This window comes from Nilaparvata lugens, chromosome X (genome assembly GCF_014356525.2).
Source record: "Nilaparvata lugens isolate BPH chromosome X, ASM1435652v1, whole genome shotgun sequence".
Taxonomy (NCBI): domain Eukaryota; kingdom Metazoa; phylum Arthropoda; class Insecta; order Hemiptera; family Delphacidae; genus Nilaparvata; species Nilaparvata lugens.
The window spans coordinates 11811090-11827480 of record NC_052518.1 but is presented as its reverse complement, the minus strand read 5'-3'; the positions used below and the strand labels follow the sequence as shown (position 1 = coordinate 11827480).

The following is a 16391-nucleotide window of genomic DNA, read 5'->3' as shown; positions in this document are numbered from 1 at the left end:
GCACTAAAATTATTATTATCAATATACCACAAAATAGGGAAGGACTTGTTTCTTTAGAGAAGGAATTGTTTCTTTACACCGTACTACCCATACCAGAGACAACCCAAGTATTTTCAATTGTCTTTTTTCTTTAGGGCTACTTTTAATATAAATAAAAATATAAATCCCAGTACCCTTTTAAATTATTTTTTCAAGCAAATGGAAATGACATTAATGTCCGAAACATGTTGTGATAAAATAATTTGAAAGGGTACTGAGATTTATATTATTATTCAAGCATCTTAAAGTATATTAAACAGTATTTTTACTCTATGAATATAGATTAAAATTTTTTTGTATGGTCATCCAATGATCCAATGATGTGTATTCTCTACTGTCAAGTTCAATACACAAATGGAGATTTCTATTCTTGAATATTATTTCAGTTATTACACTATTATTTCACTCACAATATTTGAAAAAAAAATTGTTCTTGATGATTGATAACAAAACAAAAAACTATTTTTCAAAATTTACTGTTTTTATAACTGTTAGGGAGGAAAGCTAGAGGTAGCTCGTAAATTACAATCTCGATTTATCAGAAAGCGTAGTTTTAATTAATATGACGACGCCTAGAGGATTATATACCAGGATAATTAGCCGGGCTGTCCTGTTCCTCACGGCACTTGCACATTATTAGCATTTTGAGCACAGGCTACATAAACGTGGTTTAGTCATTAGTGACCCCTTACAGTATACATCCTTTTCCAACACTTCTTCACCACAGAGTAGAGAGTATACTGCACCTACCTACACACATTTGCATATTGTCTCATTCTCTCTCTCAAATTCTATCCTTTTCTCTTTCATCCTCTCTTTCATTCACTCTCTCTCACTCTACTCTTCCACTTGTACCTACTCTTCCGCCTTCATTGTCTGCCACTCTCCTACTCTCCTACTTGTGAACTATTTTCCATCTGATTTAAACAGTTGGGCGTTGCTTGATATGACCCATACGCTATAATACTACAAAATATAATATATATTTTGTAAAAATAATATTTTGTGATTTTAGAATAAATTAAGTTTGTTTTTTGGTCCTGCAAAATTATTTCTTTAATATTTGAATATTTCCTATTTAAGTGATAATAATGTGATTTTTTTCTGTTTGAGTTTGAAGCATCTAAATTTAAAAATCTACGTTGTGAAAATAATTAAGGGCTGAGAATTTTGTGAAGTGAACAACTACAAGCCTTAACCTATTTCGGACTATGCGTAACCTTATCTGAATTTGCGAGAGAAATAGCACAAGGTTACCTTATTTTTCCTCTCCCTATCATTTTGATGATGCACTAATTGTATCATTCAATAAAGAATTTTAGATAATAATATCGAGTGACCTGGCTGGCTCAGGTCTAGTGTCAGAGTTTTCAGGTCGCAACTGATCAAATTTTAGAAATAAAGTAATATTATCATAATCGTCTTTAGGCCAATTGTATCAAGAGTTGAATACTGGCCATTCCGGCAAATTGTTTTTTCGGAAACCCTTCATTTTACAAAGTAAAAATTTATTTGTCATTCTACATACTAATAAGCGATTCAACCACCTATTCAATGAGCTCAAGAGTCCAAAAATCTACTGCCAACTGAGGATTCAGGTGTCCACTTATTTTAGTAGCATACATCAATCAAAATGGAAAACACATATGTGAGTCATTTAGTTGGTGAGATTAACTTCATAAAAGCCGTTTATTTATCCAATATAACTCAGGCAGGAAAAAACCAATCATTAATATGAATTAGAACTGGAAAATGTCTAGAAACAACTATTTTTGATGATGTAATAGGTACAAATCAAATAGGGATCAAATAGTTCCTATCCAAACATGAATCTAATAAGTTGGCCAAATATCTATGAGCAAGACTGTTCGACATGACTGTTTAATGTTCCCTCTGAACATACGATTACGGATGAGATTAGATGAAGCATTCAATTTCATTGGATAAGAATATTAAAAAAAAATATTTTTATCTTAATCGTGATTGAACAACTTCACAAGGATTGAGTATGAAACGGTTAAGTGGTTCTCATCGTAGGGGATGGTCGAATAAAAACTAGAATCTGGTGACTAGAAACTAGTCATTGATTATACAGCTGACTCGAATCCTAGCATTTGATAGAAAATTACTTAGAATTACTAGTTTCTATTCAATTGACCTAGTGTTAACAACATTGATACTAGTAATCCTAGCATTTGATAGAAAATTACTTAGAATTACTAGTTTTTATTCAATTGACCTAGTGTTAACAACATTGAGTTGATGAGGGTTGGAGGAAGATAATATCCCTAAACGAATTTCAATAGCTCTCCAGCAGAAGATTATCAGGACATGTGAAGATGCGAGTGTGGATGTGTGCGTGTGTGAGTGGCCCCGAGGCTGCGGAAGTAGACAGTTAAAACAGAGATCACCGCGGCTTCCTTCCTTCCTGGCGACCGCTGAGTTATGGGCCTAATAGATGATATCTGCTGCCCCTTGGAACAAACATCCGCGCAAGGGAAAAAAAAGGAAAAAATGAGAAGGTCATTTCGATAGTACAACGGGAGCTATTCGGGGCCCTCGTGTTGTTTTCGGCAATAAATAACGGGCCGTGTACGGCAGAAAAGCCCGTGTAGTCGTACAAACCGCCAGACTTCATTAACGCCCGCCCTTCTTCGATTCAAGCACAAAACAAACGTCCAACACTCGACATGCCGTTGCCACCAGAGACGCCTCTTCCAAGTCAACCTTCTCCTCCTACTCCTCCTCATCCTCCTCCTTCTCATCCCCATCCTCATCCTCCTCCTTCACCTCCTCCTCCTTCTCCTAGTTCTCCTCCTCCTCCTCCCTCTTATCCATCACAACCTCCAAGTAAGGTTCTGATAGAACAGCCCCTAATAATCCCTCTTCGATAATCTCTACAGACTTACTATCAGAGATACTGACCATATATTATTGAATACATCCTGAAATCTTGAGATTTGGATAAAGATTAATCTTAGATTTTTATTAGGGCTACTTGATCTGTTCAATCCTTCTATTTTATAGTATTTCAATACAGCTACTTGAATTGTCCAATTATTATAGAAATTACAAGTACTTTAATATTGCTCGAAACTAGCCATGTTTATGTAAAAAAATATAAAATGGGTACTAGTGATTTCTTTAATAACTAGTAGTTCTGTGAACAGTAGACCTTGCGCTCAGTAAGTTACATTGACCTGATGTTATGTTTTCTCAAAAATTAATAAATAATTTATCAATTTAAAATGTCTAGAAAACATCCTAAATAAACATAGAGCTTTCTGTCCTATCGTACGTGACGTGTCGTCCCGGAATGTGAGTGTGAGCGCTGTTATCAGGTCTGGCTGCAACTGTCTACAACGTTGATGGAAAGATACATTTTCAAGATGTTCGATGTTTTTGAACGGGTAGTATTATAGTCCACTGGACAGCCGATTTATGATGAATAATTCTAGAGTATGATTTTTACTCTGATATTGGCGTATGAAGGAGGCTCCTTTCTCTTTTTATATTATCCTTGAAATGCAAAATTTCCAAAAACCTTGTATAAAAACTCGACGCGCAATTTGAAAAGGAACATACCTGTCAAATTTCATGAAAATCTATTACCGCGTTTCGCCATAAATGCACAACATATAAACATTTAAACATTAAGAGAAATGTCAAACCGTCGACTTGAATCTTAGACCTCATTTCACTCGGTCAATTATTATCTAATCTTAAATTTGTGATGAATACCCCATCATTGATGAGTTGGGGGGACTCATTATTAAGAGAACTAGACATAATGTTATTCATTATCGTTATAGAGAGTTAGTATAAATGTATCCAGTCATGAGTCAACTAATAAAACAGCAATGATTTTGTTCCCAGTCAGACCAATAATGGGATGAATAATGAGAGTTATGAGTCAAGTAGTTAATGAGTCAAGTAATGAGAGTTAAGTAACATAGAATTTTATAAATCACAAGCTAACCAATATTACCGAAGAGTCATTTTGTTGCAATGCCAAAGGTCAATGAAAATTGAATGAATTCACTCAATCATAATCCATCCATTGAGAGAACAATAGGAATTGAGAAAAAGATCAATCAATTAAACACAAGCTAACCAATGAGAAAGCAATGATTTTTTTTTAAATTGCTGCAGCCAAAGAAATTTGAGTTGGAATGCATTTACAAAATCACAAGCTAAGCAGTTAGATAGCAGCCATTTTGTTGACATAAGAGTGATCTACCCAATCACAAGCTAACCAATGAGAAATCAGCGATTTCTGTGTCATGTCGACAGCCAATGAGAATTGAGAAAAAATTCAATTGAACACAATGGGAAGTCAGAGATTATGTATTTTGTCATAACATCAGCCAATGGGGGAACTAAAGATACTTTGTTCGGGGCCGTTATTCGACTTGAATAATAATATTATAATTATTTATTATAGTGCCAGAAAACAAACTTGGAAGAACAAGCTACTATATTCCTTGAAGACATCTTTTTTATTTCCATTCAAGTGAAAAATTGAAATATAACTGCTAATGATTGATATGTAACTATAAGCTGAGATATTGAATTCAATTTTTTTTAAGTGATATTTTACTATCACAGTTATACTACGTTATTTGGGTTGTTAGTTTGGTTTTTATAATAATTATATATAGTTATCATAATAATTATTGAATATAGTTATTACAATAATGATTATTATTATAATCAAACTTGATATGTCGTTGGGTTAAATGTATTGAATAGGTCAATTGCTGTTGAAAGGTATAACATATTTTTGATACGTTTATCTACTAGTATGGATAATATAGTAGGGTTTTCTACTAGTATTGATAATATAGTAGTAATCATTTTCCAGTTGATCTAACTGAAGGTAAGTTCACTTTTTGTTAGAAAACTTTTGGGTAACTCAGTAGATAAATACTCTATTCCCTTGTGATGGTTGATCGCTGAGCAAAAATGATATAAGGATAAATTCTCTTATTTCAAAGATAATCCAATGCAATTAGAACCATTGTTATTATTGCTGAGGGAGTTATATAACTTCCACAGAGGGCCAAGTAATGAATGAATTCTGCGTTGTTTTTCTTCATTAGCAACAACAGTCGTTGACTTTCATAGTTTGTTTTCGTTTCTTCTCCCTCTCACCTAATTTCCTACTTACCCTCTCACTATCTCATTGTCTCTCTCTAGCTATCACTCATTCTATCTATCTACACACCCTCTCTCTTTCTCCGGTCCTATACCTTACTTAATGGAGAGATACTCAGAGATAGGCGTCACCATTCACAATGAGATTAAAAAATTAAGACACTTCCAGTTTATTAAATTAAAACAAAAGAGAAGCAACCTGGGGGCCTCAAATTCTCCCTGAAGTCGTGTTATATCATCGTTATCGAAAAAATTAAGCAATTTGAGATCCCTCCAAAACTTCTAGAAGAAGTTGTCTGAGAAAACAGCAAATTTGAAGAATAATCAGGGACTAATTACCAGTTTGAAGTGAAGCCAAGACGTCCAAACAACCCTCTGTATCAGTTCCCTCTTCTGGAGCGTTATTGTTGTTTGTGAAGATTGTTTCAATCCATGAGGCGATTCATAACAATGAGGATAAGAATTGGTTGACAATTTCAATTTGTGCTTTCATCAATGAGGATAAGGCCTACTCGGTGTAAATCTTATTTTGAGAGGAAAAAATTTTCCGTAAATGAAAATATTTCAATCCAAGTCGGTATTTTGGTCAATTGTCATTTATTTGGTCATCAGTAAAAGTCATTTATCTATCTATCCATCTATGTATCTATTTTAGAAACCTTGCGGAAAAGCCAATTCACTTAATTCACTTAAATTGACTTACTTAATTCACTTCAATTGACTTAATTCACTTAAATTGACTTAATTCACTTGAATTGACTTAATTCACTTAAAGCGGCTTCCATGCCAATTTACGTGGATTCCATACTTGGGAGAATGGATGGCGGTTTAATACTTGGTGTGTTCCTAAACTAAATAACTCATTTTTTAAATGTTATTATTGGTGCTATAGTTACTTTGTCCAAATTTACGTAGTCCAAATGAGTGAACTATCCAAATTAACAATCTGACTAAAATAATTATATGGGCTGTTTGAACCTTCTCCAGAACTTGAGTCTGTTGTATCAGAAATCACTTTTTTCAATGATAAGAGTACGATTTGACGCATCAACCTTTCATCCGTTCAGCTATAGCTCCATTGAATATAATACTATTGTAATGTGATTCAAATTGCACTTTATCTTTTTATTGTTCAATAACTCTTCACTCTAAAGTCGAAATTTATTCAATAGGTTGCTATATTGTTAACTTTATGATGTAGTGTACAAGGCAGCATTAAAATTGTATTTACATGAATGAAGAAATCTCATGATTTTATCCACAAATACTGTTCTAATGTATTACAGTGGTCAGTGGACTATCATATAATAAGATGAGATTGATCTGAATTATTTGGAAAGGTAGTTTTATCTGTATGATCATACATATTAATCCTAAATCCGCCTAATAAAGATTTTTTTCAATTCATATTATTTGGTAGATCTAGTCATGGATTTCAAAAACTAATAACTTTACATCTATTGAAATCTGAATACAATCATAAAATGAACTTCAATTTCTTCTCCAGATGGCATTTTGCGATAAAGAAACAAATCCGATCATTAATTATTATACGCCTATTATGTTCTATAACATCGAATTGATACCATTGTATATTTATTTATTCTCTGTGAATGGGAATAGTGCATTTAAATAAATGACAAATTCCTACTATGAAAAAACTCTAGGGATTTTTTGAAAATCAGTGTGAGATAATTATTGTAGGGTAATTAATCTAATAGCTCTTCCAATCCTGAAGCTGTGAAGCTGAATTTCATCAGTAAAATTCATAAAAATTAAACTGAGCCATTGTCGATGTTGTAGAACCGTTCCAAATACGACTGTAGAATTTGACGATATATGTGTTTTTTCAATTCATTATTAGAATTTATTCTCTAAATCAGTTTAAAAACACTCCGTTTTATTGAGTCAGGTAGATTTATCAGCTACAAATCAAACTTTGAAATGGATTATAAAATATTTGTAGAGTAAAACATGTGGATGGTTAGGAGAGCTTCACAACCACCAAACAAATAAAAGTTATTCTCTTCCATCATATTTGCCAGATTGTTATAGTCGTATGTGTCACAGTTCAACAAAGGAGTGCGGGGATGGAAATATGTTTTTGCCGCCTGACTCCGCTTTGGATAACTCACGATGGAGGGGGTTTCTGGTTTGTTTGCGAAAGAGAGATGCAAACTTTCGACAGTGGTTGGGTAGAGCCGTTATAAACATCACACTTTTATTTCTTTCTACTTTTTCCTCCAGTCTCTCCAAAATCTTTCTCCACCTGCAGTTGAGTGGCGGAGTATGGAAAAGTTTTGCAAAGAAGTATTGTTGAGGCGTTGGTAATTATTTCTGGTGTAATGTATGTCGTCTTTATCGCACTACAAGAAGGGTCCGTTCGATTCTCAACAACTTTGATTTAAGGCTCCACTCAAAATCTGCAGGCAAGGCGCTTGTTTTATAGCCACAATTATAGGGCTGCACTAACGCCACTAGATCCCCCTTCCCACTCCCAAACACTCACCCCCTCTCTCTCTCAACAAACCCTTTGCTCCACCTAAACTACGGCTACAAAAATGTAATCCGAACATAAATTCCTTCCGCGAAAAAGTTTCCAACAACAACAGCTGAATTGGGAAATCTTTTCTAATGTTCAGTTCCTAACGATAATTTGTTTGATTTAGATCTTTCATACAAAATGTTTATTACAAAGTCCCAATTGGAAAACGTGAGACGAAAAAAGCCTCGGAAAGTTCAATAGTGCATCATATAAACATTTACCCACCACTTAAAAAGGTAACAAGATGTCATTTTTGGTTGTTACACCATTATCAATCTCTGGTGAACGGGAATTCTAGAGTACAGGGCCGCATGTTATTTATATTATAATGAGCAAGCAATATAATTGGTAGATTGATAATTGTGAATAATTGTGGATCTATACATAGAATACAGAAGGATTTCTCATAATTACCAAAAGCAATAAAAAATATTGATTAAGTATTGATACAAAATGTCAGTTTCGAAAGGAGAAGTTAATACTCACTTTGTCTCTCTCTCAATCAAACTATCAGTTAACTCTCTTTGTCTACTCTTCTATCACCCGGCAAATGTTATCTGAAGGTTATTTTTGGTCAGTCTCTCTATCTGTTTACTCCACTTTATGCCCATTCGTTCATCCAGATTCGTCATCCTTCAAACAGGCAGCAGCTGTATGCTATTCTAGAATATAGATTCAAGTGGGGCCTAATTTTATTGAATTTGAAAGAATGTCGCAATTTTTATGGGAGGACATTTTTAAAATATTCATACCAGAGGTCGTATAATGTGCACATGACAGCAAATTAGGATTTACTCATGGACTGATGGTCTTGGTTGAAGGCAGATAATCGCCATAAATAAATGAATTGAAATTTAATCGGTTAAGCTCATGAATAGAATAGAATGGAATGACTGCCTTTATTTTTGACCAAGGAGGGCAAAGAAAGGGCGCAGTCGGCCCTCTCTTACACTCAACCCTTAAACTCCATGACCATGACAACTCAAAATATAAATAACTATAAACACAAATTGAAATATTTGATCAATTTGATTTCTAACTACACTGATTGAAGTTTGTTATGGAAACCTCTAATGGAGGAGTTAATTATCACTGTCCATCCTATCACAGGTTCTATAGAATACCTACTAAGAGAAGGTTTACTTTTCAATTCTACTTTTTCCGCATCAAATCAATTTCCAGTTGTTGATGTTGGATAACTATTTTCAGGAATCTTTTCAAAATGCACTGGTTCATTCAGATACAACACAAATTATATTATCTAATTCGAATGCACATCATCATATTGAATATAAATATTTTTCAATAATTTTACAAGTTCATATTTTCTTAACTAACTTATGTGTATAGTCCGACGGGCAAATATTCTATTCACCAGTAGTCAGTAGTTGTTTGCTTAGCTTAAAAATGAGATGAACGTCCCTCTTTAATATATTACCCTATGAAATTATAACGATTTTATTATTGGTGAAAGAGCTATATGAGGAAACACATATGAGTAAACTCTTCCAATGAAGAGGCTCCTATGAAAATGAAATACCCTCTATTTGATTGATTTCATTTATATATTCATATCGATCCATAATTCTTCAGTTCAAAGGCTACTTTGTAGAGTTTTTTTGGATTTAATGCCAGTTTATTCAGTTCATTCTATCTAAAGCTGTGTACAGATTTACGCGCCACAAACACACACCGTATATGCTTCCCATTAGCTGACTATATCTGTATCAGAGTATCTGACAAATATAGTAAGATACATATATAAAGAGCATAGAATCAGATGATGAGAAGCGTAAGGCGTGTGTGCCCGTGGCGCGTAGGTCTATACACAGTCTAAGATTCATTGATTGAATAGCAATATTATCTATCAGTTGTCGTGTATGAATTAATGTGTAAGCTAGCATACTATATTGTAATCTAGATGAATAAAGTAATCTAATCTATAATGATGGAGCTTGGTAGACATCGTCAGCATGCAAATATTCCAAGATTCATGTGTTGGCACAAGTTAACTTAGATATTTCCTCGATCCATTGCTACCAAGCGAGAGCACAGAACGCATATGCGAGGGGTTAGTATGAATGGAGAATTATCAATATGTAAGGAGATATTTTCTGCGGCGAAAAGTCTGCATCAGAAGGTCTGTATTTTTTGGGTGGGGATGACAGGCAGCACAAAAGGCGCGCAAATTCCTACGCATTTATTCCTCGCCATTAATTCGGCAACGATTGCTTTTTGCTTTTTCGCGACGCCTACGAGAGCTGACAATGGCACTGCTGAGGGGTGAGATACCCCTCCAAACCACCCCCTTCCAGATCACCCCCCCCATATCGTTAATTTCATTATCAGCAACTTTGTCGATTCGATTTTTCGTAGATTGAACAAATTTCAATTCCACTAATCGTTTTCCTCGAGATTGCCTCCACAAGAAATACTAGAGTGACAACGGCCATAAACAAAACAGCTGGCAAGAAATGTTTGTTGTATTCACCAAGTTGTAATTCATCTCCAACGGGACAGAACGACCCTATCTACAACAGCGCTACAAATTCAACCCTGTAATGGATTCCAGAATGGCTCAAGAATAATAAAGAATGTGAGTGAGGCATTTTAAGCTGTATCATAAAAAAGATAAAGCATAAGCTATTCTTATTCAATACTAGCAAGTCTTTATCTACTCAAATTTTGAAGAATTGATGATACGTCATTCGTGAATTTCCTATCCCCTACATGTAAGTTATAAGCCGATTCTTTCCTTTTATGTTATACAAAGTGTTTACGAGCTCCCTACCAATACTCTAAGGGCATTGTTTCTGGATAAGAAACAGAGATACAATACGGTAGAAGTTGCAATAGTATTGTAGGCCTATTATTATATCTACTAATTTTCGAAGGAAATCTTTCTAAAAATGTATGAATCCAGTGCTACTTTCTTGTATTTATAAAATATAATTATAGTGAAAAGACGATGGTGTGATCACTGAGACTAGTAGCTATAATTTGTATTCTTATTCTATTATTGACCGAGCGAAGTGAGGTCTAAGATTCAAGTCAACGGTTTGGCATCTCTCTTACAATAAGAATATGATATTCAGATATGTTTCTTACTCAGAAACAATGCCCTAGCGTATTGGTAGGGAGTTTGAAGAACCCTGTATAGATGAGCTATCTTAAGCTATCTTTTTTATAGCTATAGTAAGATCAGTTTGTGATCTCAGCATAACACCCATGCTACTCATTCAACCAATGCTGGTGGTTTTGAGTTTCTGACTTGAATGTTCAATGCTGACTTGAAAATGTTGACATTCGTTGAATGGGCAGCATTGATGTCGTTTAAAATCAATGCTTACAGCTCAAACTGAATCTCAATAAAATGCTTGCCCTACAAAACTTGACTCATGAAATGAGATTGGAATTGATATATTTTTGCAACATATAGAGTAGTTCGAAGCATCTAAATTTTTGAAAATACTTGAGGACTGAAAATTTTGTAAATTGAAGAACTACAAGATTTTACCTATTTCGGACTATGTGGTATCTAAATTTGAGAGAGGAATAGCACAAGGTTACCTTATTTTTCCTCTCTCTATCATTTTGATAATGTACTTATTGTATGAATGAATAGAGAATGAAGTTTCTACAATGCTTATCCAATGATTATTATAAAGCTGTTGTGCGAAAAAAGCACTTGATTGAAATAGAGGCAAGACGGACACTCGTGATCGAGCATTAGAAAATACGAGTGCTGTAAGTTGAGCTGTACAGAATTATAAATTATAAGTACATTTGATAGAAATCATTAGCTTGAAAATAGTGTATTAATATGGATGGAAATTACTGAGATATTGCAATTATTCAAACGCTAATGAATTGATTATTATTATTAAACGAAAAACCAAATTGAATGCTGTAATTCAACCCGAAGACTTCTGCTACTGCGAATATTTACAACGGGGTAAACATTCGGTAAACAGAAAATTCCATCTAGCTGTTTACCCTGTTGTCAATATTTGCAGTAGCAGAAGTCTTTGGGATGATTTACAGCATTTAATTTGGTTTTTCGTTAAATAATAATAATTAATTCATTAGCATTTGAATAATTGTAATATCTCAGTAATTTCCATCTGTAGACTGGCCACTATGGATTCGTATAAAATGAGTTCTGCTATCCAGAGATTGTCAGTTTGGTGTAAGGGTAAGCATTCCTGACCGGCAATTAGGAGGTACTGGGTTCGATTCCCGGGCTGACAAATAATTTTCAAATAGTATTGCTCATCGAATTTCCATCTAGCTGTTTACCCTGTTGTCAATATTTGCAGTAGCAGAAGTCTTCGGGGTGAATTACAGCATTTAATTTGGTTTTTCGTTTAATAATAATAAATAGTGTATTAATAATATTATTGGAGATGAAGTATATTTGTAGTGTATTATTATTATTATGAGTATATTAATATTAATATAATATAACTATTATAAGAATATTTGATGGAAATCATTAGTTTGATAATAGTAAAATTATAAAGAAAATTCAAATTCAAATTTTTCATTCACACATCAGAATGCATAACAGGATTTATTATTAAAAAACTGGAATCTGAGGGAAATACTTCCTCACATTCGTTTACACATTCGTATGTGTGGTTATAGTTTGTTACTAAAATATTACCACCAACAATTGCTTTGTAGAAGGCTCTCTCGAAGGAACAGCGCAGGTGAAGATAATGGCTTGTACAGGCAGTCGGTTAAATATAGCCGCGACTGTGACGTCAAGTCCAAGAATATCAGCTAGCTACAATCAGTCATAACGACCTCCTTTTTTATATGGGCCTACGACAAGTATCAAAGCTCCTCTTTGGATATCAGTCACAGCTTGCTACAGTTGACACGGCACAAGAAGGCGTTTTCGAAGGCCAGTCCTATTCTTGCGTTCTTAATACGATCGAGTTCTAAATTTTATATTTTTGAATGTTTAAATCTTCATTTTTGAATGTTAGAATCTACATTGATGAATGTTGAGTTGACATCGGTACTCCAAGACCTGAAATCATGTGATATTTATGTGTGTGTGTGTGTGTGTGAAGATTCGATAAAGATCTATGAAGATTTTGAAAACGTGATAAGATATCTAATATCTTTGCGTTGTGTTTTGATAAACATCTAATTCTGAATTATGTAGTTCATAAATAACATGAACATTAATTCTGGATTATTCTACATTATTGCATGATTAAATAATTAACATTTATGAATGTTGCGTCAGCGAAGGAGCTGACAATTCATGATTGTGATATATAATGCGTGTGTGAGTGGACAATCAATGTTTTGTGTGTGAGTGGAGCTCTGCAGATTTTTAAAAAGTTATCAGATATTTGTTATTTCCAGGACTAGGCCTCAATCATCTCACTTCGTGTGTTTAACACATTGGAAGCTCAAACTTAATTGAATCAGCTGGTGAAAAGCTCTAAATGAATTAGCAAACAAAATTTGACATTCATATAATCCATTTTAATTTGAGATTCCGTTTAAACTGACACTGAGCGGTAGTAGGACTTACTTTGAAATATGAGCATCATTCAAATGAAGAGCTTAGAACCCATTTGGTGGAAAGAAATGGAATTGAATAATTTATAATTTTTTGACAATATCTCAAGTCTCTCCAATAATTTATTCGATGACGAGTAGGAGATGTAGTATGGAGAGATCGTGGACAAAACTATATAACAACAAGAAAATTGATGTTATCTATAAAGAATATTGACAGTGAAACTCACTATTGTGGAAGAAAATCAAAAATAGAATCTTCTTTGGTCCATGAGTTACATCAACAACTTCATGTTATTGAAGAATAAGAAACACAATTACTTGAAACGAATAATAACATTGGATATGATTAAATATTACATTCATAATTTAATAATTATTTTCCAGAAGTAATCTTAACAAGATTTTAATCTACTCCTATGAATATAAGGTCAACCGATGGGCTAATTTTAGATAAATTTATCAAGTTACCTGTTTGTTTTCAGAAAATTACTCTTCGATAGTTGGAATCGAATATGTTTCTCCAAATCTGAAATGTTACACGTACACACTCTGTTTCACAAATGTTATACTATTTAATGTCTCTCCTTTCTTGAAAGAGTAGACAATCTTCAAAACCATCATGAACCGCGCGAAGTTTTTCATCAAAACCTGTTTCTAATTATTAATTTATTGGAATCAAATATGTCAATGGATTAGGATATTCGATGTACTAGAGATATTATGTTTATAATTATTATTTCAAGGGAGTGAATATGAAGTCTATCAAGTTTCTATTGAATGAGAAATGGAGAGAAAAGAGAATGAGTAATTTGTAATGAAATTGTATTAGAACATCGTTCATTCATTCATACACCTACAGCTATGGGTGCCAACTGACAAAGGGGATCTCCCCTCATACTGTTTGTTGGCTGCCAAAATTCTAGCATCATCACAAGCTTCATCGATACTTCAAGCTCAGGCGATAAATTAAAATTATCATTTGCTCCCCGCAGTTATTTATATGACATAACGAAGCTACAAAACATACCAAAGGATTGCACCAGTCAATAACTTTATGCTGTCCATTTCAACCGTCCATATAAATGCAGCTATTGAGATGGGGGAGAGGATATATGCTATCTCGTGTTCACTGAGAACTCAAAACTGTCAATGATCACTGTATGGCCTATTGATCTACTACCTTTTGAAAGCGCTTCAAATGTGGATTGGATGGATGGAATCGAAAATTAATGCTCTTCAGTTGAGCTATATTCATATTGATTTACTGAGCGTTGCGTGATGACATGCCCCAAACATCAGCTTATCAATCCTTGATGTCTATATATTATAAACTGAACAAAACTGCTTGATAAAATTCCATTGTTGAATAAAGAAATTTCATTGTTGAATTTCAATTTGTCAAAAAATTATTATTTTAATTTCAATTTGTAAAAAATTATTTCAATTTCAATGTGGATAGCCTACTCCATTGTGAACCTATGAGATATGTGCGTTATGGAATAGATCCTGTTCAAAGAACTTGATCCAAGATGTTCGAGCACCTGTAATAATCATGCATATAACTCAACAGACAACACAGATTACACACAGCAACATGTTTTTTAGAAAGCTATTAGATAAGATTTCAATTAGACAAGATCTTCAAACAATAAGATTTCAGTAAGTTTGTTTTTCGGTAGTTTCTCGAAACTTTTTCCAATTTGTTGAAATCTCCTATTCAAATGATAATAAAGTGGAATATTCCTTCTATGTTTGGTATTTGAAACATCCGAATTAAAAAATCTGGTTTGTGAAATTGTTTCTGGGCTGAAATTTTCTTAAAAGTGAAGAAAAGATTTTTCCTCTCTCGGTGATTTTACTGGTATACTGATTGTATGAATAGGCGATAAAAAATAAGAGAACAGAATTGTTTTCCATCTCCAAAAGTGGACTTGATACGCCTATCCAATTGCCTGATCCCATTGAGATCATGATCAAGATAATAAAGTTCAGTTTGGGACAAGATCTTAAACTATTAAGTTTGAGTTTAGGACAAAGTTAGGGTTTGGTTTGAGTTAGAGTTTAAGGTTAGGATAATTGTTTTTCATTGTTCAAAAGTGAACTGTATTTTTTTCTTTTTGTGTAGTTGAGAAGTTTATATTGTGGTAATTATTTATATCAAATAAAAATACTAAGAAATTGTCAAACTGTATATGCCTAATTCAACCTGATCTCTGAAATCTACTACTCAGCAACCAAGTCTTGTCTCATTCAATTCTTTAATCTCATTTCTTGATTGATATGATAGTGGTGAATGATTGGATGTGGTAGTAGGCCTCCAAATATGAATTGGAACTTCATTTCATTAGTTTGGGCATGACGTTTCATGAGCATGTATGATATATTAGGATGAAATGAGACATGACGTTTTTTAATTTCACCAGCTGGTTGATAGCATGATTTGGATACGAGCTTAGACAGAGTTTATACCTATCAAACTGCCTGGGTAGAGAATCCAAATCTCAACTCTCTTCAATTATAGAATCCAAGTTAGATTTGAGTTTGCAGAGAAAAAATTCATAGGGATATTATTGTTGGGGACCGAGAAGAGTTTGGCTCTCCAAGTCACGGGGATTCAAGAATATTATTATTTCCATTGAAATTTACGTTACATCAAGGGAAATTTCTGTGGAATGTAGTTTGAGTTAATGAAGCTTATTGGCATTTGGTTAGTTTAGCTGTCTTTCTAAACTCTTCATCTTACCTGTTTCCCCTTTGTCGCTATTGCTATCACATATTCCACTCAATAGCTCTGAAACCATGAAAATGAAAATTTGACAATTTTCTCCCCACAGTTTTCATTTCATTCGATTCTTTGGTTTGAAGCAGTTACTAGGGCTTGGAAATTTGAATTATATCAATTATTCAATAAGAAATTAGTGATCTCGACAATAGGATATCAATCAAAATAACCCTTGTTACGTTTCCTGCATTATACTGATTGATTCTGATCTGATTGGAAGGTGAAGCGTGGTCACTCAATACCACAGATGAGCAATACAATATCAATCAGATTGCTATAATACTATCGATGTATTGTTAATCTGCGCTGGCGATGTGATGAAAT

The 16391-nt window shown here is 33.7% G+C and overlaps 1 protein-coding gene across 11 annotated transcripts in view; it reads right to left on the bottom strand.

Moving 5' to 3' along the window:
- Positions 1-16391, bottom strand: part of LOC111044890 (nuclear factor 1 X-type) — a 300946-nt gene that overhangs the window by 54318 nt on the left and 230237 nt on the right. For 6 of the 11 annotated variants that reach the window (XM_022330149.2, XM_022330146.2, XM_022330150.2 and 3 more), the window contains one exon: positions 16029-16076. The exons of the other annotated variants lie outside the window; for them this stretch is intronic. In XM_022330149.2, the coding sequence (XP_022185841.1) occupies positions 16029-16076 (48 nt within the window). The remainder of the gene's footprint in view (positions 1-16028; positions 16077-16391) is intronic. 11 annotated transcript variants of the gene reach the window in all.